The sequence below is a fragment of the Panthera uncia genome, chromosome A2 (assembly GCF_023721935.1).
Source record: "Panthera uncia isolate 11264 chromosome A2, Puncia_PCG_1.0, whole genome shotgun sequence".
Classification (NCBI taxonomy): domain Eukaryota; kingdom Metazoa; phylum Chordata; class Mammalia; order Carnivora; family Felidae; genus Panthera; species Panthera uncia.
Genome location: NC_064816.1, coordinates 16,836,350 through 16,860,890, shown reverse-complemented (window position 1 = coordinate 16,860,890; position 24,541 = coordinate 16,836,350). Strand labels below are relative to the sequence as shown.

The window sequence follows — 24,541 nt, the reverse complement described above, 5'->3', positions numbered from 1 at the left end:
AAATGGCATATCAAATTTAAAAAAAAATGTTTTTTTAACATTTATTTATTTTTGAGACAGAGAGAGAGAGCATGAACAGGGGAGGGTCATAGGAAGAGGGAGACATAGAATCTGAAACAGGCTCCAGGCTCTGAGCTGTCAGCACAGAGCCCAACGCGGGGCTCGAACTCACGGACTGCGAGATCGTGACCTGAGCCGAAGTCGGACGCCCAACCAACTGAGCCACCCAGGCGCCCGGCATATCATTTTTTTTTAAACTGTTGCTGATATGTAGAAATTACAGCTTATTTACTTATATAGAGATTTAATTTTTAAGTAATCTCTACACCTAACATGGTGCTCAAGCTTACAACCTCAAGACCAAGAGTTGCATGCTCCACCAACTGAGCCAGCCATGTGCTCCAACAATTGATTTTTATGTATTGACCTTGTATTCAATGTCTTTGCTAACTAAACTCACTCTAATAACTTACCTATGGTTCTTTAAAATTTTTTACATACCCAATCCTATTGCCTGTGCTTGTTTTATTTTTTCCTTTCCAATCCTCATACCTTTTTATTTTTCCTGCCTTACAGCACTGGCTAGGCCCTCCCCTCCGATATAATATTGAGACTTGTGGTCATGAATGTAAAATGTTTTCCTCCAGTAATGTTCTGCTCCTCCAGAACATTGTTGGAAGGGAGGATCTATCATCAATACTTAGTTTCTGTCTTTACAGGGGACATTAGAAGCTGCCGCTGGAGCGGGGCTGGGGTGCGGGTGGGGGATGGGACACAGAGGTGAGTGCACATGGGGAAGAGGAGCCACAAAGAGAGGATAACAGTGGAGGCAGGAACATTAGGGAGTGACAGGGCTGGCCACCGCAGTTACACCGCAAGTCAAGTGTATTAAGGAGAGGTCTAGGTCTTGCTCTTTACAGGAGCATCAGCTGAAGCCACTGCTAGCCCTAATGAAGACAGCAGAGCTCGATTTCCCTCTGCCATGGTTCCTTTACCCCTCTGCACAGCGCCCACTTAGCCTCCAAGACCTAGGATGGCTCCTGCTTCCCCTGTAGGTGCAGACTTCCTCTTGGTTATTCGAGGCTCTGCTCAGGCATTTTCTCCAGCAGGAAGCCGTCCCAGATCGCTAAGTTGCCTGAGGCAGCTCCCCAGGGACCCTAGTACTCTTCCCCCTAGCGTGCCTCCTGCTTCCCTCCTTTGCTGGTGTAAAGTTTCGTGCCCTGCACTCGCTAGATTGTGGACCCGGAGGGCTACTGTACAGCCAAATCCTCGTCCCTGGCCCCGCCCCTCCAGGCCCTCCACCGACTGGACCCCGATCCAACCCAGTTCCACCTCAGCAGCTCAGCAGTGCTCCATCCTCACGCCCATAGGAACCGAGACCGTATATCCGGCATGAGGTTCCGACCTTAGGGCGTCCTCAGATTCTGGAGCCCACCTGCCAGCTTTCCACAGCTAGGTAGGGCGCTCAGGAGGTGGGACCCACGGGAACCCCCCCTCCCGGAAGCGAAGAAGTCGAGGGGCCGAAGAATGTGCCGCCTGATTGGTCGATGGTGATGTCATATGTACCGTTGGAGTGGGCTGCAGGCCTGAGCCAGGAGTTTTGCTTTAGTTCCTAACTGGAGCCGCGCCCCTTGGAACGTTCTGGGATCCCACCCTAAACCCCTCCTTGGTCTGGGGACGCCCGCGCCCTTTATCCATGACGCTGCAGGGCGTTGCCGCTGCTGCCTTTGCGGGCCAGGGGGCAGAGAGCCTCCGGGATTATCTCTCCCGGCTACCTTGGAATCCACAGAGCCCTCCCCTAAGACAATAAGTCCGCCGTCGGGGGGCGGAGCCTCCCATTGTGCCAATAGTTCTCTCCCAACCCGGTGTCGTCTTCTGTGACGTCTATTCCGCCTTATCTGCCCATTGGCCATCCGGAACCGACTTGCTCCTGGAATTGCTCAGCTCTGGGAGAACTGTATTGAACTGTGGGAGGAGGATTGAGCTTCCGTTAGTCCCTTCAAGGGGTTAAGGGGCGCGGTCGTGGAGGGCGAGGGGCGGGGATCCGAGGAAGCCGTGGCTGCAGTTATACAAGGCAACGCCGGGCTCCACGTGGCATCCCAGAGCTTTCGAGACCCGCGGCCTGGAGGATGGTGTTTCCTCCAGTGGAGGGGCCCCCAGCGCAGGAGACTGCTGGGTTCCAGCAAGGCAGGGAAGAGTTTGTTCTCTATTCACGCCTGGGCGGGTCATCTCCAGTCCTTGCTCTGCAGAGACACTCCAAACAGATGGTCGCGACATGTTTCACGAGTTAAAACTCAGTGGTCGAACAGTTCAAGCTATCAACCTTAGGTCTGGCGTCCCAGGTCCCCATCCAGTCAACCTCCCCTGCGTCCCCGGGATTCCACATGGTACCCCTGCCAAGAGTCATGAGAACGCTCTCTGCGCAACATTGGCACCAATTTTCATACCAAACTCCAGGACAGGGTCCGGAACTAGTGCTCAGGAAGGGGAACAAAAGACCTGCAAACAGAAGAATAAGAGATGGAGCTGAGACCGCGCCTAGAAGAAGGAAGGCGGGTGAGGGGGGTGTCCCAAAGCAAGGAGGGTGGATCCAGGGGCGGCGAACCTTCCAACCCTTATTCAGCACCGAGGGCAGCACTTATGCTTTGCCCTTAATAAAGATGGCGACAACAGCTTCAGCAGTCAGATTTGCCATGCGCAACGGGCTGTACCACAGGATTTGGGGCTTCGGGGCTGAGGTGGAACGAACCATCGCTGAAGCCGGGAGCCATGTTGGAGCGGCGGGAGGCGGCAGCCGCGTCGGGGATGCTGTGGTGGGGGCGGCAAAAGCCGGGGCCTCACGCCAAAGGGGCTCTGGCTGCGGAGTAGATGGTGCCCAGAGGGCGAAGGCGGTGCGGAGCGACAGGCCGAGAGGCGGGGGACCGGGGCGGCGGCAGGGGCCCGGGAGGGGGCCCGAGCGGCGGGGCGGGCCCAAGGCCCGGACCGGGGCGAGGGGCGGTGGAGGCCGTGTGGGGAGGCGGGGGGTGATGGCGAGGCGGCCGCCTTGGTGGGGTCTCAGGGGGCCGACAACCCCACTACTCCTGCTCCTTCTCCTCCTCTCTTTGTTCCCTCTCAGCCGAGAGGAGCTGGGGGTCGACGGGGGCCAAGGCTGGGACCCAGGGGTAGCTGCCGCTACGGGGCCAGGGGCGCGGACCGGCGGCGGAGCCTTAGCTCTTTGTCCCGAGACGCCCGGGGTCCAAGAGGATGAAGAGCCTGGCCTGGGAGTCAGGGAGCCTGTCTTCTTGGGGCTCCGAGGGGGAAGGCAAAGCGCCCAGAGTGGTAGAGGGCTCCCTGAGCAGCCGGACGCGGGGTTGGGAGCGAAATATGGGGTCCAGGCTTTAGACAGACGCGGGCAAGGAACAGGACAGGGACCAGGGGCTCTATTATGCTGGCGCCCAGAGGTCTCCTCTTGCGGGCGGACAGGACCCTTGCGAAAAGATAGTCAGTCTCCAGAGGCTCTGCCCCCAGGGGTCCCGAGCCTGAGGAACAGCTCTCCCTTCCCTTTGGACCTTCTGGTTCGGCCCCGTGGTTACAAGCCAGTGTTCTCCCAGAGGAATCCTGGAAGAGGCACCCCCAAAAAAGTGGGAACCACGCGCTGCTGCGGGGAATTGTGGGCACCGAGGCGTAGGGGTCAGAGCGAGAGAACTGCGACATCTCGAGCGGCGAGGACAGCCCCCCAGCCGGACTGTCCCCCCAGGGCTATAGGATGTGGCCCTGGGCTGGATTCAGCACCGCTCATAGAGAGGACAGCTCCCGAGTCTGTTTCAGCACTGCGCGAGTCTCGGACAGCTCCCGAGCCGACGCCCGAGCGCATGCGCTCGAGTGGTCTCTTCCGCCGCCGCTTCCTCCCGCAGCGCCCCGGGCCGCGCCCTCCGGGGATCCGGGCTCAGTCGGGAACCTGGAGAATACCCACAGCGAGCAGGATCCGCCCCCGTCGCGCCGCGAACCGCCACCCGCAGTTTCCGCAGTACAACTATCAGGCGCTAGTGCCCGAGAACGAGGCGGCTGGCACCGCGGTGCTACGCGTAGTGGCGCAGGACCCGGACGCAGGCGAGGCCGGGCGCCTAGTTTACTCGCTGGCTGCGCTTATGAACAGCCGCTCTCTGGAGCTGTTCAGCATTGACCCACTAAGCGGCCTCATTCGCACAGAGGCTGCTCTGGACCGCGAGAGCATGGAGCGGCACTACCTGCGCGTGACGGCGCAGGACCACGGCTCGCCGCGCCTCTCGGCCACTACCATGGTGGCCGTTACAGTGACCGATCGCAACGACCACGCGCCAGTGTTTGAGCAGGCGCAATACCGGGAGACTCTTCGCGAGAACGTGGAGGAGGGCTACCCCATTCTTCAGTTGCGTGCCACAGACGGCGACGCGCCCCCCAACGCCAACTTGCGTTACCGCTTCGTGGGGCCGCCAGCTGCGCGCGCCGCTGCTGCCGCCGCCTTCGAGATTGATCCGCGGTCTGGCCTCATAAGCACCAGCGGTCGCGTAGACCGGGAACACATGGAAAGCTACGAGCTGGTGGTGGAGGCCAGCGACCAGGGCCAGGAACCTGGGCCGCGCTCTGCCACTGTGCGTGTGCACATAACTGTGCTGGACGAGAACGACAACGCGCCCCAATTCAGCGAGAAGCGCTACGTGGCTCAAGTGCGCGAGGACGTGCGCCCCCACACGGTGGTACTACGCGTCACAGCCACCGACCGGGACAAGGATGCCAATGGACTGGTGCACTACAACATCATCAGCGGCAACAGTCGTGGCCATTTTGCGATCGACAGCCTCACGGGCGAGATCCAGGTGGTGGCACCTCTGGACTTTGAGGCAGAGCGAGAGTATGCCTTGCGCATCCGGGCGCAGGATGCAGGCCGGCCACCACTGTCCAACAACACAGGCCTGGCCAGCATCCAGGTAGTGGACATCAATGACCATACTCCTATCTTTGTCAGCACACCTTTCCAGGTCTCTGTACTGGAAAACGCACCCCTGGGCCATTCGGTCATCCACATTCAGGCAGTGGATGCGGACCATGGGGAGAATGCCAGATTAGAGTACTCCCTAACTGGTGTGGCACCTGATATGCCCTTTGTGATAAACAGTGCCACTGGCTGGGTCTCTGTGAGTGGTCCCCTGGATCGTGAGTCTGTGGAGCATTATTTCTTTGGTGTGGAGGCGCGAGACCATGGCACACCTCCACTCTCAGCCTCAGCCAGTGTCACGGTGACTGTGCTAGATGTTAATGACAATCGGCCTGAGTTTACGATGAAGGAGTACCACCTACGGCTGAATGAAGATGCAGCTGTGGGCACTACTGTGGTCAGTGTGACCGCTGTAGATCGTGATGCCAACAGTGCCATCAGCTACCAGATCACAGGTGGCAACACCCGGAATCGGTTTGCTATCAGCACCCAGGGGGGTGTAGGTCTGGTGACACTGGCTCTGCCATTGGACTACAAGCAGGAACGCTACTTCAAGCTGGTGCTAACTGCTTCTGACCGTGCGCTTCATGATCACTGCTATGTGCACATCAATATCACAGATGCCAACACTCACCGGCCTGTATTTCAAAGTGCCCACTACTCAGTGAGCGTGAATGAGGATCGGCCAGTGGGTAGCACTGTGGTGGTTATCAGTGCCTCTGATGATGATGTGGGTGAGAATGCTCGCATCACCTATCTCCTGGAGGACAACCTGCCCCAGTTCCGCATCGATGCAGATTCAGGGGCCATTACACTACAGGCTCCACTGGACTATGAGGACCAGGTGACCTACACACTGGCTATTACAGCTCGGGACAATGGCATCCCACAGAAGGCAGACACCACTTATGTGGAGGTGATGGTCAATGATGTCAATGATAATGCTCCACAGTTTGTGGCTTCCCACTACACGGGATTGGTATCTGAGGATGCCCCACCTTTCACCAGTGTCCTGCAGATCTCAGCCACTGACCGAGATGCTCATGCCAATGGCAGGGTCCAGTACACTTTCCAGAATGGGGAAGATGGTGATGGAGATTTTACCATTGAGCCAACCTCTGGCATTGTCCGCACAGTGAGGCGGCTGGATCGGGAGGCAGTACCAGTGTATGAACTTACTGCCTATGCAGTGGACCGAGGTGTACCCCCACTGAGGACTCCGGTCAGCATCCAGGTGACGGTGCAGGATGTAAATGACAATGCCCCTGTCTTCCCAGCTGAGGAGTTTGAGGTGCGAGTGAAGGAGAACAGCATTGTGGGCTCAGTGGTGGCTCAGATCACTGCGGTAGACCCTGATGAAGGCCCCAATGCACATATAATGTACCAGATTGTGGAGGGGAACATCCCTGAGCTGTTCCAAATGGACATCTTCTCTGGAGAGTTGACGGCACTCATTGACCTGGACTATGAGGCCCGCCAGGAATATGTGATTGTGGTGCAGGCCACGTCTGCCCCTCTGGTCAGTCGAGCCACTGTGCATGTCCGCCTGGTTGACCAGAATGACAACAGCCCTGTGCTCAACAACTTCCAGATCCTCTTCAACAACTATGTATCCAACCGCTCAGACACCTTTCCTTCAGGCATTATTGGGCGCATCCCAGCTTATGACCCTGATGTCTCTGACCACCTCTTCTACTCTTTTGAGCGGGGCAATGAGTTGCAGCTGCTGGTGGTCAACCAGACCAGTGGGGAGCTTCGACTCAGCCGCAAGCTAGACAACAACCGCCCACTGGTGGCCTCCATGTTGGTGACTGTCACAGGTGAGGGGTGGGGGGCAAGCAAGTGACCCAGTGACCCCAACCCTCAGGGCCTCAGGGGCTCCACAGGGCACCTGAAACCAAAGAAGGATTTCCAAGCCTTCCAAGAATCCCTTAAATGCTGGGTTCCTGCACCCCCACAGGATCTGCCATAGGCTTTACAGGTTAGGTTCATAGCCTGCTTAGGGTCTTGGACAGTCTCCACAGAACCTCAAAGATTCTACGGCATATAGCAAATCCCATAAAGACCGTATGAACTGTCTACTACGCTAGGGATAGTGCCCCCATCCCCAAAAGCCTGCAGGTCCTGGCTTAATGCTCTGGAGGCCACAGGAAAAGCCAGCATGGGCCAATCAGCTCACACCTGTTCAGATGAAGCATTACTTTGGGTCCAGCTTGACCTTTACCCCATATGTACAGGGAAGGTGGGCCAATAGTTTAATGGTCATGAATAGCAGCTTACTCTGGCAGCTTCAGACAGAGAGTGGGCCCATACTGGCCTGACGGCTATCCAAGGGACTGACTGAGGACCTGCCCTTTGGGAAAATGTCCAGAGGCCCACGTGCCTCTTTTCTACCTCTACAGCCCCAGATTTTCACAAACACTCCCTCATAGGAGGGTGCAGGTGGGAGAGGCTCTTGCAATCGTGCCTGCTGCTGCAGAGGTTGGGAGAGAGGCTTCCACTGCTGTTCACTTCCCAATTCTGGAGCATGGACTCCTCACACTGCCAAAGAAGGCACAGACTTCATTTATCCCTAAGTTCACTCAACAACCAATCCTTATTGGCCATCCAGTGTGTACTAGGGTCTGGGGACAAGGTATATAAGCACCTCATTCTCATTTTGAGAGGTGACCACTGAGATCACAGGACCCAGGTCTGGGATGACAGGCAGCTTTCTGATCCAAGAATTCTGAGGGGGCAGGTGGGTGGTGGTCAGGGTTCAAGACCTTCCTGGAGAGAGAGAGTTTGCTGAGCCAGGATTCTGGGGGATGGGGTTGAGTGGTCACAGGGCCAGGGGCCCTTCTAGTGCCATGGAAAAGCAGTTTGCTGACCAGAGATAGGGGATGGGTAAGTATTAATCTAGAAGTCTGTTTGTTTCTTTGAGGGGATGTTGTGCTGGTTATGCAATGCTGGGGGGTAGGGGTGGGTGGTCAGTGGCCCTGGCTCCTTTTTATGTTCTGAGTGAGGGTGGCTGCTGGCCATAACCTGGGGGAAGGTGAGTTACTATTTAGGGACTCTCTTGTGTGCTGTTAGAGGAATGGCTTACTGACCCAAGGGCTGACTCAGGTTTCTCCTGGCGTTGGAGGGAGGGGAGAGGAAGCAGCAACTTGGTACCCTGATGCTGAAGGAGTTGGTGGTCACAAGCCCCAGACCCCCTTGTGTCTGGCAGGGTCAGCCTGCTGACTCACAGGTGCTGGGAGTCTAGGCATTCACTGGCCCCAGCTCTCTGAGTCCCGGGGAAGGGCAGCCGCTGACCCCAGACTGACCACTGCCTCTACCCCCACCCGCAGATGGGCTGCATAGCGTGACGGCGCAGTGTGTGCTACGCGTGGTCATCATCACGGAGGAGTTGCTGGCCAACAGCTTGACCGTGCGCCTTGAGAACATGTGGCAGGAGCGTTTCCTGTCACCGCTTCTGGGCCACTTTCTGGAAGGCGTGGCCGCGGTGCTTGCCACACCCGCCGAGGACGTCTTCATCTTCAACATCCAGAATGACACGGACGTGGGGGGCACCGTGCTCAATGTGAGCTTCTCGGCGCTGGCGCCGCGCGGGGCCGGGGCAGGCGCTGCGGGTCCCTGGTTCAGCTCCGAGGAACTGCAAGAGCAGTTGTACGTGCGCCGCTCTGCCCTTGCCGCGCGCTCGCTCCTAGACGTGTTGCCCTTCGACGACAACGTGTGCTTACGCGAGCCCTGTGAGAACTACATGAAGTGCGTGTCCGTGCTGCGCTTCGACTCGTCTGCTCCCTTCCTGGCCTCGGCCTCCACGCTCTTCAGACCCATCCAGCCCATCGCAGGCCTGCGCTGCCGCTGCCCGCCCGGCTTCACGGGAGACTTCTGCGAGACCGAGCTCGACCTCTGCTACTCCAACCCGTGCCGGAACGGCGGCGCCTGCGCGCGGCGTGAGGGTGGCTATACCTGCGTGTGCCGCCCGCGCTTCACAGGTGGGCGGGCCGCGGGCCTGGAGGCGCCACGGGCAGAGCGTGAGGGCGGAACTACAGTGAAAGCGAGGATGGGGAATCTGTCTTGAGTCTGCCGGGGTCGGGTGCGGCGCCGCGGAGCGCGAAGCCGTAGAACCCGGCCCTGGGAGAACCTAAAGCCCCGAAGAAATAGAGGCCTTAGGCGGGCTGAGACTGCGGCGGGGGCGTGGCCTGGGGCGTGGGGGCGTGACCGGAGCTGCAGGGAACGTGGGGCGGGGCCAGACCGATAGGAGGCGTGTCCGCCCCCAGGGAGCTCGCCCTTTCTGTGGGCTGGGAGGCTTTGGAGGGGCGGCGCGGGGCCCCCTGGAGCCGCGGCTGACCTCCTCCAACCTTGGTTTGACTCCTAGGAGAAGACTGCGAGCTGGACACGGAGGCCGGACGCTGCGTCCCCGGCGTCTGCCGCAACGGAGGCACGTGTGCCGACGGGCCCGACGGCGGCTTCCGCTGCCAGTGCCCGGCGGGCGGCGCCTTCGAGGGCCCGCGCTGCGAGGTGGCGGCGCGCTCCTTCCCTCCCAGTTCGTTCGTCATGTTCCGCGGTCTGCGGCAGCGCTTCCACCTCACGCTGTCCCTCTCGTAGGTGCCCGCCCGGTATCTCTGCGCGCCTCCACGCCGTCCCCACTCCCTCTGTGACCCTGAGTCAGATTCCCGGCTGCCCCATCCTGACGTCCCACAGGACATCGCCCCTCCCCGGATGTCTCGGAGCATCACTGTCCCTGACATCACTGCATTGTCCCTGACGTCACCGCACCCGCTCTCCTCCTTTCCTGCTTCACCCTAGCCTGGCTGACGCCCCGTGAAACTTCTTGTCGCAGGGATGGTGGGTGTGAGGAGGTGTCCCGCTCGTGACTTGCCCTGTCCACCCCATCCAGGTTCGCAACAGTGCAGCCCAGTGGACTACTCTTCTACAACGGGCGCCTGAACGAGAAGCACGACTTCCTGGCCCTGGAGCTTGTGGCCGGGCAAGTGCGGCTTACATATTCCACGGGTGGGTGCTCCCGTGGATGTATATGTGGGGGAGCGGGTACATGAGTAGGTGAGATGGCTGGGGGGTATAAGCCTCGAGTCCCCTCAGGTTTGCCTCACTGTACACCTAAACATGTACCTCCATGTCAAACAGACATCAGTGAGGATCTTACCCCCTTAGCCATTCCCTGGGAGAGAGTCCATCTCTCCAAGTGGTGTGTGCTTCTCCTATCTTCCAAGGTACTCTGGTCCAGCCAGTATGGTCACCAGTGGATGGGACTGATCTGATGTATCCCTGACCATCCTGGGAGTAACTGTACCTGAGTAGGGATGGGGAGGGAAAGGTAACTAGGCAGCTCCAGACAACCTTCCACATGTATCCCCTGCACAGGTGAGTCCAATACAGTGGTCAGCCCTACAGTTCCAGGGGGCCTGAGTGATGGGCAGTGGCACACAGTGCATCTGAGATACTACAACAAGGTGGGCACCACCCTTGGCATGGCAGTATGAGGGGAGCTGGGATGCCAGGTTCTGCCCCTTAGGGGTCAATCCTGGAGGTCCTGTTGAGTGGTGTGCCTGGGTTTCTAGCCCCGGACAGATGCCCTGGGGGGTGCTCAGGGCCCCTCCAAGGATAAAGTGGCTGTGCTGAGCGTGGATGACTGCGACGTGGCTGTGGCTCTGCAGTTTGGTGCTGAGATTGGCAACTACTCATGTGCAGCTGCTGGCATGCAAACAAGCTCCAAGAAGTGAGACCCCAGCCCCTGATTCCCATGCCTTCTGCCTGCCAAAGCCCACTCCAACCCTGACCCCATGCCCGTCTCCAACCTGCCACCCCATCCTTCCCCAAATCACAAATCCTCTCTCCACTATGACACAAATCCTCTCCCCTACCTCACCGTAGCCCCATCTCTTTATTCTACCCCTGCCTCCCTGCTCCCATACACAGTCCCCAAGCACCCAGTCCTCCAGTATCCACTGCCCCCTTCCTAATGCCCCACATCCCCTTAGATTCTTCGCCAACCACCCAAATGCCTCACTGTTTCATCCTAGCCTTCAGCCCCTCCCCTTCACCTTTCCCTAGACCATCTGCCCATCATGAACTCTCCTTTGCACCCCCACAACTAAAGTTAGGCCCCAGCTTCTTCCCTGGCCTTACCCTCCCCCCTAAATCACCTTTACCCTCTGAGTCCTACTCCCACCCCACCCCCACTTCTGTGGCCCTCAGGAGCAACCCTACCTTGGCCTCTGTCCCAACAATGATGAGGACCCCTGATCCTCAGGTCCCTGGACCTGACGGGCCCTCTGCTCCTGGGGGGTGTCCCCAACCTCCCCGAGAACTTCCCCGTGTCGCACAAGGAATTCATTGGATGCATGCGAGATCTGTACATTGATGGCCGCCGAATGGACATGGCAGCCTTCGTTGCAAACAATGGCACCATGGCAGGTAGGCCATGTCCCCACATTAGGGAGGGGGAAGAGGGCTATGTGGAGTGATTCCAAATCTGACCTCATCCTTGTTTCCTTTGCTGGCAAGCATTGTGCCATAGCTTAACCCTTAGGGCCTGTCTCCTTCCAACTCCATCTTGAGAGAATCTGGGGCTAAAATCATGGCCACTTTTGGCCCCTCTGGACCCCTGTGTCCTGATAATACTTGTGCCCCCTGCCCCCCACGTTCTCACATCTGCCATGTGCCTTCCTCTCCCAGGCTGCCAGGCCAAGCTGCACTTTTGCGACTCGGGTCCCTGTAAGAACAGCGGCTTCTGCTCAGAACGCTGGGGTGGCTTCAGCTGCGACTGCCCTGTGGGCTTCGGTGGCAAAGACTGTAGGCTCAGTGAGTGGGCATCATGGGGCAAGAGGGGCCTGCAGGGTAAGGTCTTTTCCTCAGGTGGGACCTGTGATCCTCTTCCTTTTATCCCCCCAGCCATGGCCCATCCCCATCATTTCCGTGGCAATGGGACGCTGAGCTGGGACTTTGGAAATGACATGACTGTGTCTGTGCCGTGGTACCTGGGGCTGGCATTTCGGACACGGGCGACTCAGGGGGTCCTGATGCAAGTGCAGGCTGGGCCACACAGCACACTCCTCTGTCAGGTGTGTCTGTCCTCCTGGCCCCTCCCTAGACCCTCAACTCTCAACCTCTAATGCCACCAGCAACATTCCTGGTCTGTTACAACCTAGTCCTGCCAGGTGTACTGACCATACTTGACCCTACTCTGGACCCTGGCCCTTGATCCTCTTCCCCACCATAATATCCTCTGCAGGTGCAGGGCCCCAGCATATCTTTTTTGTGCTAGCTGCACCAATCCATAATCCCTGATCTTGACCTCTGAGTCCCCTAACTTCACTCTCAGGGACATGGTGATCCTATGGCACAATGCCCTGTGTGCCAGATATAGCCTTAGCCCTGCAGTTCTGATGTCTGAACCCCCTGATCTCACCTCTTGACTCTCCAAGCCCCAGCCCAACTTGGGGCCCTGACCCAGGGCTGTGCTTCTCTATCTGCAGCTGGATCGGGGGTTGCTGTCGGTGACAGTGACCAGGGGCTCGGGCCGTGCTGCCCACCTCCTTCTGGACCAGGTGACTGTCAGTGATGGCCGGTGGCACGATCTGCGGTTGGAATTGCAGGAGGAGCCAGGTGGCCGGCGGGGCCACCATGTCCTCATGGTCTCACTGGACTATAGCCTCTTCCAGGTCTGATCTCTGACTCTTGGGTAGTCCGTTAGTCTCCCAACCAGACCCACCTCATTTGACCCCTCTCTAGTCCAGATCCCCTCAACTGTCTCCACTGTACATCACTCTCCCTGCAGTCCCTTCCTCATGCCCTTGCTTTGAGCCCACCCTGCCAGCCAGGCCTGCTCAGGTTAGAGAGGCTATCCAGATTTCTGGCCTGGTCTTGGGGTACCTCTGCAGCCAGTACATTCTCTAACTCTTGGGAACCCCTTCTGGCCTCTGCCCTGATCTCCCTGTCTCAAAGCTCTGAAATTTCAGGGTCTATTCTGGGTCCAGGAAAGAGAGGCCTGTCTGAACCCAGCTCTTTACTGAAACCTTGCTATTATCCATCCCTCACACTCCAGCAGGTCCTCCGCACTCAGGGGCAGCGCATGCCCAGACCATTCTCCTGGTCCAGAGAGACAGAGGATGGTCATGCAGGGCTAGGACAAGGCCAAGACTGACTCTAGGGTGGGGCAGGGATCCATCAGGTGCCCCCACACCCCCAGTGCTGACTGTACCCCTCCCCCAGGACACCATGGCAGTGGGGAGTGAACTGCAGGGCCTGAAGGTAAAGCGACTCCATGTGGGAGGCCTGCCCCCCAGCAGTGAAGAGGAGGTTCCTCAGGGTCTGGTTGGCTGTATCCAGGTGGGGGTCAGCACGGGAACATGATTTGGGCCATTAGGGTGCGTGGTCAGTGGTCAGGAGCACCTTGGGACTTGAAAAGCTGCATTCACATAGGGGTTGGCATGGGGAGGGGATGTGACCCAGAGCCATCAGAGATAGGCCTTTCTGTGCTGTTGGCGGTGAGGGTCTAGCTTACATTATCAAGGGTCATTAGAGGTCTGTGTCAGGGACAGCACGATTAGGGGTCCCATGGGGGGCTGAGTTGGGGATATTGGGGTCAGGGTCTGGGCTTTTTGGGGGGTTTGAGGGAGACTGCATGTCAGTTGGCTGGCTCTGTAGGGGCTGAGATGCTTTGACATGGGGCTCACACCTTGCTGGCTGTGTCCATAGGGGGTATGGCTCGGCCCCACGCCCTCGGGATCCCCAGCCCTGCTTCCTCCTAGCCACCGAGTGAACGTGGAACCTGGTTGTATAGTGACCAACGCCTGTGCATCTGGACCCTGCCCACCCCACGCTGACTGCCGAGACCTCTGGCAGACCTTTTCTTGTACCTGCTGGCCAGGTGTGAATTGGGGGTAGGGCAGGGTGGATTTGGGTAGGAACTGGGGGCTCATGGTAAAGACTGGGATCACTGGAAGGACAGGTACCTGCTTACTCCCATGCTCTGTGGCCAGTGTCCTGAGCTCGCTGACCCAACCTGCAGGTTACTATGGCCCAGGGTGTGTGGACGCCTGCCTCTTGAATCCCTGTCAGAACCAGGGGTCATGCCGCCACCTTCCAGGAGCTCCCCATGGCTATACCTGTGATTGTGCAGGTGGCTATTTCGGGCACCACTGTGAGCACAGGTGAGGGGCTGGAGACTGAGATGATGGAAAGACCTGGGGTGGGGGGAGGGAGTTATCACTGAGATATCTTGGAGGCATCTCACATCTCACCTGGCTGTCTACCTCCAGGATGGACCAGCAGTGCCCACGGGGCTGGTGGGGGAGCCCAACCTGTGGCCCTTGCAACTGTGACATTCACAAGGGCTTTGACCCCAACTGTAACAAGACAAATGGGCAGTGTCACTGCAAGGTATGCTGGCCCCTGACCCCTGACCTTTTAACTTTTCTCTAGCCATGATTTGTGATTCTTATCGAGCTTGCTGATCTCTGCCACCTGATTTAGGCCCTAGCCTCTTACCCCTGTCCTGTCATCTAACTGCCACCTCTAGTCCTTCATGTCTGATTCCTCCCTTACATTTCATTTGAAGCCCAATCTTCCTTCTGGCCTGTGAGTACTGTTCTCTTGACCCTTTGCCCTTGATTCCACTCATTCCTCAAGCCCTGACCTGAGACCCCTACCTTAAGCCCCGATCTCTGACCTCAGTCCCCTGATCCATTCTCGAATAGGAGTTCCACTACCGACCACGGGGCAGCGACTCATGCCTCCCATGTGACTGCTACCCTGTGGGCTCCACCTCGCGTTCATGTGCACCCCACAGCGGGCAGTGCCCCTGTCGCCCAGGAGCCCTTGGCCGCCAGTGCAACAGCTGTGACAGTCCTTTTGCGGAGGTGACAGCCAGTGGCTGCCGAGGTGAGCAGGCTCCACGCAGCTCCACATATAGAGGGCTGGCTCTGGCATGCTGCCACCAAGCTTTCTGGCGTGTTTGACTCCTTGGGTAGGGCTCTGGGAAGTGTTTCCTGAAGGAGACCACTGATACCTAGACACCCCCCACATTTGTCCCAGATACTTTGATGACTTGTTACAGAACCTGACAGGCCAGCTCCTGTAAGGCCAGAGAGGGAGTGCTGGGTAGTGGGTCTGATGTGGGTGGTAAAGGAGTAGTGGGTGTGGCTATCATTTTCCCCAGTCCCTGGCTGCCTGGTTCAGTGCTTCCTCTCTCTTTAGTGCTCTATGATGCCTGCCCCAAGTCCCTGAGATCTGGCGTGTGGTGGCCCCAGACCAAGTTTGGCATGATGGCTTCAGTGCCCTGTCCTCGAGGGGCCCTGGGTGAGTACCTGGGGAGCAGGGGCATCATTGAGGGTGGGAGTAGGTCTGTCCTCCGACTGCTGGAGCCACTTCTTTTCCTGAGTTGGGTGGCATTGCTCCTGCAAAGAAGTGGGAGTGGGGTAGGGGTCCATGTGGGCTCCTCAATACCTCCTAGGGGGTCTGGGTCCCTCCCCACCCCCTCATTGAGCCTCCATCTGTTTCTCTTGGCTTCTGGGCAGGATTGCGGGGTGCAGGTAAGGGGTACGTGTTTGCTCAGGTGTGCTGCGCCCCCCCACCCCACTGCCAGAGCTTTTGCAGACCCCTCCCGCTGCCTGAAATCCCTGCGGACCCATCCCCGCTGCCTGAGGTCTCTAAAAGCTACTCTCAGCTGCTTGAAGTCCCTGGAGGCCCCTTCCCACTGTCTGAGGATGCTGGAGGCCCTTTTCTGATGCTTGAGGTCCTCAGAGGCCCCTCCCCACTGCCTGAGGACCCTGCAGACCCCTCCCCACTTCCTAAGATCCTTGCAGACCCCCTCCTCAGTTCCTGAGGTCTCTTCAGGCCTTTTCCTATGTCGAAAGTCACAAAAAATGCCCTCCTCTCTGTTTGAGGACCCTATAGACTCCTCCCTGCTGCCTGAGGGCCCCTCCCCACTGCCTGAGGTCCTTGCAGAACCCTCCCTGCTGCTTGAGGTCTCCACAGTGGCTGGACAGAGATCATCTCTGTATGCATGCTCATGTGTGTGTCTTTCTGTGCCTGTGCACGTGTCTGTGTGTCTGTCTTGGGGGGGTTCTGTGTTCAAGTTAGGGTCCCTCTTGCTGGTGGCTACGAGCTCTCTTAAGACCCGGGTCAATTCTCATTCAACCCCCATCCCCATCTCACAGACAAGGGCGAGAGGGCAGCAGAGTCCACCACTGGGACAGTTGAAGCTGGTGTGAGAACTTTCACCCCACCCTCACTTTGGTCACACAGTACTCCTGGAAACCTTGGTCTGTGTGTGCATACATGGAGAGAGCATGTGTGTCTGTGTGTTTGTCCTGATCCACACGTCCGTGTATGTGCAGACGTGGGCACTGGTCTATGTGTTTGCTTGCCCTGGGCCACATGTCTGTGAATCTGCTCTGGCCCGTGTGTGTGTGTGTGTGTGTGTGTGTGTGTGTGTTTATGTGTGTAAGAGAGAGAGAGAGACAGAGAGAGAGCGTGCGCACCTTTCTGCTCTGCTTTATGTAATCAGTGGTTCTGAATGGCCCACAGGCCCCCTGAGACTGATAGGCAGCTGGGACCTGCTTGGGCTGGGAGCTTGTCCAGCCACAGATGCCTACTATTCTGGTCTCTGCTTCAGAGCTCCCCCTGGGTTGGGGGAGGGTGCTGTGCTCATCAGATCAGTGAAGGTGTTCCGGCCCCAGTCCTGACCATGGTTCACCTGTCCCTAGGTGCTGCTGTGAGGCTGTGTGATGAGGACCAGGGTTGGCTGGAGCCTGACCTCTTCAACTGTACCTCCCCTGCCTTTCGAGAACTCAACCTGCTGGTGAGACTGCCCAGACCTGACCCTGCACTCAAGACCTGCGCTGGCCCTGGCCCTGGCCTCAGCTTCCCCAGGCCTGGGCTGGGGCCCAGACATCATACCCCAGCCTTTGACCTCCTGGGCTTTTCCTGGTTGCCCTTTAATCTGGCCAAACCCTTCTTCCTGTGAAGCTTTTGAGAAAGGCCTAAGGGACCACAGAGCGACCATCCCCATCTTTGTCCTGGCAGCTGGACGGCCTAGAGCTGAATAAGACAGCACTGGATACTGTGGAGGCCAAGAAGCTGGCCCAAAGGCTGCGGGAGGTGACCGGCCACACCGACCACTACTTTAGTCAAGATGTCCGAGTCACTGCCCGACTGCTGGCCCACCTGCTGGCCTTTGAGAGTCACCAGCAGGGCTTTGGGCTGACAGCCACACAGGATGCCCACTTCAATGAGGTGGGGCTATCTCCTGTGCTCCCCATCTCCTGGACCCCTGCTCAGGCCCCTCCTGACCCTGAGGAAGTAAAGGCCCTGGGCTCTCCCTCTTCCCTTGTCCTCTCCCAACCCACCCCTTGCCGGCTGGGGTGTGTCTGAGCACCCAGCCATAACCCTCAGACCTGCCTTGTCTCCCCTCACATGTCCTCACCTGGCTGAGCCCACTTTCATCTCCCTGATTCTAGAATCTGCTGTGGGCCGGCTCTGCACTGCTTGCCCCAGAGACCGGGGACCTGTGGGCAGCGCTGGGGCAGCGGGCCCCTGGGGGCTCCCCAGGCAGCGCAGGGCTGGTGCAGCATCTGGAGGAGTATGCAGCCACGCTTGCAAGGAATATGGAGCTCACATATCTGAATCCCGTGGGGCTGGTGACACCCAACATCAGTATGTGGCGAGTGGCATGGGGGGGAGGCAGGAAGGGGGCTGTGAAAGGGCAAGGACCTGGAAATCTGAGGGGCTGGGGGCTATTGATGTCAACATTAGTAGCGGGAGGCTGTGCCACCTCCCTCAGGGCTTTGCAGGGACGGGCTTTGTGCTGGTAGCAATGAAGTGAGGGATTGTGGGACTTGGGTGTAAGATGCAGATAGGAGGGTGTGGGGCCTTCTGCATGGGGAGGAGATCCTTGTTGAGTCTCATCCCTCTTCCTCCTGGGCAGTGCTCAGCATCGACCGCATGGAGCACCCCAGTCCCACCCGGGGAACCCGTCGCTACCCTCGTTACCACAGCAACCTTTTCCGGGGCCAGGATGCCTGGGATCCTCACACACACGTGCTGCTGCCTCCCCAGTCCCCACGGCCATCCCCACCTGAAGGTGAGATCCCTTGGGTGACCCCTGGCCCGGGTCCTGTTTTCCTATCCCACCTCTTTCACCAGATAGCATATTGCCCTCCTGCCAGTTCTCCCCTTGTCAGACCCACGCCATGTCAGACCTCTGTGTGAGACCCTCCCATGTCAGCCCCCCACACTGCTCTCGCCTCGCCGGACTCTCTCCCTCACCACAGATGATCTCTCCCACACCTTGATATTCAGGATCCAGCCCTGGAGAGCCCAGATCCCCTTCATGGGTTCCTGCTTTCTCCATCTCCCAGACCTGGACCTTCAGGGAAGAGATTCCCATGCTTGATGCTGCGATGGGTTGGTTCAGAGCTGGGTTTGTGGGTGCTTGGGGTCAGAGGTCACTGACAGTGGTTCCTCCCCCTCCCCTGGCAGTTCTGTCCACAAGCAGCAGCAGCACGGAAAACTACACCTCCTCAAGTGTGGGCCCCCCTCTGGCCCCCCCGGAGCCCGAGCCTGAGCCTGGGATCTCCATTGTCATCCTCCTTGTTTACCGCACCTTGGGGGGGCTGCTCCCTGCCCAGTTCCAGGCCGAGCGCCGGGGCGCCAGGTACCACGGGGGGCATTACTTCTAGGCCTCTCACCCCTGAGTTGCCTGTAAGCTTCTACCCAGTCTAGCACCCATTTTTTCATGGGCAAATGAGCAGGTTCACAGTCATCCTGAGACAGCTCCCATGTGCAGCTCCAGGGAGCCTTGTCCGTGCTGGCTTCTAGGTGAATCATGTTCTGTGGGGTTGTGCAGGGTTGCAGACAGGCACAGAGCCACAGGTGGGGACAGTCTCATAAAGGAGAGGTACATGTGCCGGGTACAGACAGGCAGACTGGCTAACAGAGGCAGGCAAAGACAGGCTGACCAATCGATGGAGGTCACATCGGGGTGGCAGGGACGGCAGTTTGAGGTAGACAGTCTGAAGCTGCTCAGGCCATAGACCCCAGTGTCCCTCGGCTGCGGAGAACCTGCCATTTCTGCAGAACCATGACAGCCTAGCTATGCCATTGGACTCAGGGTCTTGAATCAGCCCAGTGGGAGGCTGAGGGGGTTCCCCAAAATAGCATCCACTCTGGGGCATCCCGACTCAGTCAGCCATGCCGGTGGCATGAAGACCCAAGATGTAGGCAGTCAGAGCTTGGGGAGGTCAGCAGGGTCTGAGCCCAGGTGGGGTGTCTCCTCAGGCTCCCCCAGAACCCTGTTATGAACTCCCCGGTGGTCAGCGTGGCTGTGTTCCATGGACGCAACTTCCTAAGGGGTGTCCTAGAGTCCCCGATCAGCTTGGAGTTCCGCCTGCTACAGACAGCGAATCGGAGCAAGGCGATCTGCGTGCAGTGGGACCCGCCTGGCCCGTGAGAACCTCCGCTCCGGAAACCCTTGGTCCCCTGTTGGCCCCTGGGGAGCCCAGCCTGCCCCTGGGGCCCCTACCAATGTCCCTAGGCACCCAGGCCAATGAGGAATGTGGCTCCTCAGCTTCAGGCCCCCTGCCCCTCCCCACTGTCTGTCACAACCGCTCGCCAGGCCACGGGACACTTTCCTGGGGGGATGATAGGTCTAACTGCCCTGTGGCTGCAGGGCGGACCAGCATGGCATGTGGACGGCACGGGACTGTGAGCTGGTACACAGGAATGGGTCTCATGCTCGATGTCGCTGCAGCCGGACAGGCACCTTTGGAGTTCTCATGGATGCTTCGCCCCGTGAGGTGGGACTGTGTTCAGAGTCCTGAGGACGTGGACAGGCCAAAGGACAGGGGTGACCAACACCCCCAGTGACCATCCTTGTCTCCACAGCGGCTGGAGGGTGACCTGGAGCTGCTGGCGGTGTTCACACATGTGGTCATGGCAGTGTCTGTGGCCGCGCTGCTTCTGACTGCAGCGGTCCTGCTGAGCCTGCGCAGCCTCAAGTCCAACATGCGTGCGATCCATGCCAACGTGGCGGCTGCCTTGGGCGTGGCAGAGCTCCTCTTCCTGCTGGGGATCCACAGGACCCACAACCAGGTGCAGGGTCGGGGCCAGGGGACCTGTGTCTCGATGGCCTTACCTGGCTCAGGAAGTCCTGGAGCCAAAGCTCAGGGTCAGGGGTCAGGGATGCTCAGGTTGGGGCCCGGGTTTGGGGCACGATGCTGGGTCAAGGTGCTGTGGTTTAGGGGTCAGAGGCGGGGTGAGGCAGGAGTGGTGCTGACGCCCCCCAACCCTGCCTTCAGCTGGTGTGCACTGCGGTCGCCATCCTCCTGCACTACTTCTTCCTCAGCACCTTCGCGTGGCTCCTCGTGCAGGGGCTGCACCTCTACCGCATGCAGGTTGAGCCCCGCAACGTGGACCGTGGCGCCATGCGCTTCTACCACGCCCTGGGCTGGGGCGTCCCTGCCGTGCTGCTGGGTGAGGGCTCTGCTCCCTGGCCCATCCGGGCCTGCGACCCCTGGCTTGTACCTATCACGTGGCCTGACTCCTGCCCCCGCCCCCAGTCCCGATCATTACCCCAACCTCCATCCCTGCCCCCCACCACGCCATGTGCTCAGCAGGGAGCCCGCTGTGCCCCCACCCCTGGCATGAGAAGGTCAGCTGCTCTAGAACATACCCCTTCAGTCCTTCCTCTCCTCCCCTACAGGCCTTGCTGTCGGCCTGGATCCAGAGGGCTATGGGAACCCTGACTTCTGCTGGATCTCGGTCCATGAACCCCTCATGTGGAGCTTCGCAGGCCCTGTCATCCTGGTCATCGTGGTGAGTGTGCTGTACCTGGTGCCATCTGCGTGCTCTGCAGCAGGTGCGGCGGTGTTGGTGGAGGGGTGCCGGGTGGCAGTCGGCAGGTTTCCAGGCCTCGGCCTCAATTTCTGTTCTCCACTCGACTGGCACAGAGATGGGAAGTGTGGGGTCAGAAACTTGGCTGCCAATCTCTCTCTGCAGATTTCTATTTCCCTTTCTCAGTCCCTCTCTGGTTCCCTATCTCGGACATTTTCTGAGCCAAAGTGCCTCTCTGTTTCTGATCTCCCTGTTGTGTGTGTGTGTGTGTGTGTGTGTGTGTGTGTGTGCGCGCGCGCGCCTGTGTGCATGTGTGTTTCTCACTGCTTCTGCCTCTCTGTGTCTTGGTCTCTCTCTGTCCCTGTCCCTCTCTCACTGCCTCTCTCTCTGTCCTGCCCCTGCTCCACATGTCTGGCCATGGGTCCAGATGAATGGGACCATGCTTCTCCTCACTGCCCGCACATCCTGCTCCACTGGGCAGAGGGAGGCCAAGAAGACCTCTGTGCTGTGAGTTGTCTGGCTGGGGGAAGCGGGGGATTCTTAGAATGGCAGTCCCTTCCTTGGCAGGCTGAGCTCCAGATTCTGGGTGGGGAGGTGAAGTCCTACCTGCCCTGGCCAGCCCCTGTCTGGTGCCCTCACCATACTCTGGCCCCACACATGCTCTGCCCTGCTGTCTCCCCTGAGTCTCCCTCGGCCTGGGTGGCTCACTGTGCCCCCTGCCCCCGTGTCCCACCTATCTCCCACGTTTCTCTCATAGCCTGCCCCTACTTGCCACATATTTTCCCCATGTCCCCTCATGGCTCCCTAACTATCCTCCTGGTTCTTTTGGTGACCTCCTGTCTCCCCTAGTGTCCTCTGGAGACTGCCATGTTCCTTTGTGATTTCCTGTCCTTCCATGACCCCTGTGTGTCCCCCGCATGAGCCCTGCATGACGCATGCTTGTCCCCTTGTGTCCTTCCCTGTTCCGCAGCAGGAGCCTTCGCAGCTGCTTTCTGCTGCTTCTCCTGGTCAGTGCCTCCTGGCTCTTCGGCCTCTTGGCAGTCAACCACAGTGTCCTGGCCTTCCACTACCTCCATGCTGCACTCTGCGGGCTCCAGGTAACTGGCACCCCTCCCCACCTCCGGCCTGGTGGGGCTTCAGCAGGGTGGCCCAAACCCTGGGCAGGCCATCGAGCCCAGTCTAGAGCTGACTCCTCTGGATGACTGATGCCAGGTAGGGTGCCCGTCCTGGACTTCCTTCCCCAGCACTGTGGCTCCTGGCCACTTGCTGGTCCACACAGACCTCCACTGACTTAGTCACTTGGGCCACTCTGATGCCTCCGAGATTCTCCCTGACTCCCTTACTGGATCACCCCTGGACCCCTCACTCCCTCACACTGACTTGCAATGACTGATCCCCCTTGCTGACCCACAGTGACTTATATGAGCCTCGACTGACCCCCTGCTGGCCCCCCTCTGACCTGTGACTCATTTCTGATCTCTCACTGACTTTCGGTAACCCCTCGTTGACCCCATGCTGACCCTTACTGACACAGGGCCTGGCAGTGCTGCTGCTCTTCTGTGTCCTGAATGCAGATGCCCGGGCTGCCTGGACACCAGCCTGTCTGGCTAGAAAAGCAGCACCCGAGGAGGCAAGGCCAGCGCCTGGCACGGTGAGGGGCTCTCAGGGCTGGGGAGTCAGGCCGGGGGCCCCGAGAGGCCAGGGTTGGAGGCCTCTCCAGAGCTGGCTCACACTCCTGTCTGCACCCACCTCCTGTAGGGGCACGGGGCTTACAACAACACGGCCCTCTTTGAAGAGAGTGGCCTTATCCGCATCACCCTGGGTGCCTCCACTGTCTCCTCAGTGAGCAGTGCTCGCTCTGGCCGGACCCAGGACCAAGACAGCCAGCGGGGCCGTGGCTACCTCAGGTGAGCAGAGCAGCCTTCTTGGGAGGAGGACATATAGCTCAGACCAGTCCCACTTGACCAGAGGGTGGCATTACTGGTCCTGGGATGATGGTTCTACCCATCTTGGCACCTGGTTCCCCCGCTACTGCTTCTGCCGTAGATGCCTCTTGCCACATACCCAGGGGTGCTTTCAGAGCCATTCCACAGCAGTTGGCTATGTGCTCACAGCCACCCCAGCCTCCAAAGCACCCCATCACATCCCTCTTTGATGGGAGGGGGCGGTTCCTGCATTTCCAGGGACAATGTCCTGGTTCGACATGGCTCAGCTGCTGACCACACTGACCACAGCCTCCAGGCTCATGCTGGCCCCACTGACCTGGATGTGGCCATGTTCCATCGAGATGCTGGTGGAGGTAGGGGCCAGGGCCGGGGCGGGGGAAGGGAGGCAGAGGATCTCCCCACCATTTCCCTTTCTTGAGAGCAGCAGCTGACTGCAGTGGGGTGAGCTCCCCGCAGGTCACTGCCCCAGGAGGCACCTGGTTCTCCTGCCAAGTCCCAGCCCTTCTGTACTGACCCCCACTCCAGACTCTACCTAGGTTCCCAGCCCCAGCTCCCTGCTGTAGCTAACCCAAGACCCTCAGCTCTAGGCTCTTTCTTGACCCCCAAGTTCCTCATCTCCCTGAGCCGTTGATGTGCCTTCCTCCTTCTGATCTTCCCAACTCTAGCTGCAGACTCTGACTCTGACAGTGACCTGTCCTTGGAGGAGGAGAGAAGTCTGTCCATTCCATCCTCAGAAAGCGAGGACAATGGCCGGACACGGGGGCGTTTCCAGCGTCCACTCCGCCGGGCAGCCCAGAGTGAGAGGCTCCTCACTCACCCCAAAGGTGAGGGGGTATCTCTGACCCCATGGGTGACCAAGGGACACCCCATATTCCACTTGGGTGTGACCCAGGGACGCTGATATCCCCTGAAGATTCCTGGGACCAGCCTATTGGGAACCTGGGGTCATCATTAGGCCCCTGCACACCTCTCCTTATCTTCCTAGTGGTTCTGCTGGCTAGAGGTCCAGGAATAGCCTGGGCAACAAGGTCAAGGTCAGAGTCAGGGATGTTACAGGGTGACATGTCATTCTTCCAGCCCCTCTTCTTCCATGAGGGTTGGGGTTCAGCCTGGTTTCTTCTTCCAGGATTTTTCTTGACCCCTCAGCCATCAAGTCCCTCCACCCCTACTCTCTGTCCACCTCCAGAGTGGCAGGCTCACCAGTAACCCTCTCCATGGGTCCATTGATTTCTGAGAAACACTCTTTTGTTCCTACCTCTGCTCAATCAGTACAGCCAGAGTTTCAGGAGTCATTAGGGTCAGGGTTAGGGGGGTGGTCACTGAGTCTGGATCATAGGGGTCATGAATCAATGGGGTCAATTCAGAGGCTCCTGTAACCTGCTCTGGCTCCATAGACGTGGATGGCAATGACCTTCTGTCCTACTGGCCAGCCCTGGGGGAATGTGAGGCCACTCCCTGTGCTCTGCAGACCTGGGGCTCCGAAAGGCGCCTGGGGCTGGACACCAGCAAGGACGCAGCCAACAACAACCAGCCGGACCTGGCCCTGACTAGTGGAGATGAAACCTCCCTGGGCCGGGCCCAGCGCCAGAGGAAAGGTACGACCCCTGACTTTGTCCTGTACTTCAGGGACCCCAGAGACTGCTTCTACCCTAGCCCAGGGGATTCTTGCCCCTTTGAGCCTCACCTGCATCGCCAGGACCTGGGGGTTGCTCCTCCTCTGATCTCAAGGGGAGGTCTGCCTCTACTCCTGCACCTTGGAGACTGACGCTGTCCCGACCCAGGGGATGACTGCCTTCCC

General features: G+C 58.9%; 1 protein-coding gene across 1 annotated transcript in view; it reads left to right on the top strand.

Moving 5' to 3' along the window:
* Window positions 1-3,011: 3,011 nt before the first annotated feature.
* Window positions 3,012-24,541, top strand: part of CELSR3 (cadherin EGF LAG seven-pass G-type receptor 3) — a 36,598-nt gene continuing 15,068 nt past the window's right edge. Inside the window, 34 exon segments of the mRNA XM_049640371.1 lie at window positions 3,012-6,774; window positions 8,284-8,934; window positions 9,318-9,543; window positions 9,840-9,955; window positions 10,325-10,413; window positions 10,522-10,679; window positions 11,214-11,377; window positions 11,639-11,764; window positions 11,855-12,024; window positions 12,439-12,624; window positions 13,175-13,291; window positions 13,661-13,832; window positions 13,974-14,115; window positions 14,224-14,344; window positions 14,662-14,845; window positions 15,161-15,262; window positions 16,672-16,766; window positions 16,991-17,200; window positions 17,425-17,620; window positions 17,892-18,047; window positions 18,446-18,620; window positions 19,244-19,411; window positions 19,635-19,761; window positions 19,850-20,098; window positions 20,101-20,139; window positions 20,263-20,437; window positions 20,667-20,779; window positions 21,225-21,304; window positions 21,768-21,894; window positions 22,332-22,448; window positions 22,556-22,704; window positions 22,981-23,096; window positions 23,409-23,567; window positions 24,138-24,338. Coding sequence (XP_049496328.1) covers window positions 3,027-6,774; window positions 8,284-8,934; window positions 9,318-9,543; window positions 9,840-9,955; window positions 10,325-10,413; window positions 10,522-10,679; window positions 11,214-11,377; window positions 11,639-11,764; window positions 11,855-12,024; window positions 12,439-12,624; window positions 13,175-13,291; window positions 13,661-13,832; window positions 13,974-14,115; window positions 14,224-14,344; window positions 14,662-14,845; window positions 15,161-15,262; window positions 16,672-16,766; window positions 16,991-17,200; window positions 17,425-17,620; window positions 17,892-18,047; window positions 18,446-18,620; window positions 19,244-19,411; window positions 19,635-19,761; window positions 19,850-20,098; window positions 20,101-20,139; window positions 20,263-20,437; window positions 20,667-20,779; window positions 21,225-21,304; window positions 21,768-21,894; window positions 22,332-22,448; window positions 22,556-22,704; window positions 22,981-23,096; window positions 23,409-23,567; window positions 24,138-24,338 — 9,124 coding nt within the window. The 5' untranslated portion in view covers window positions 3,012-3,026.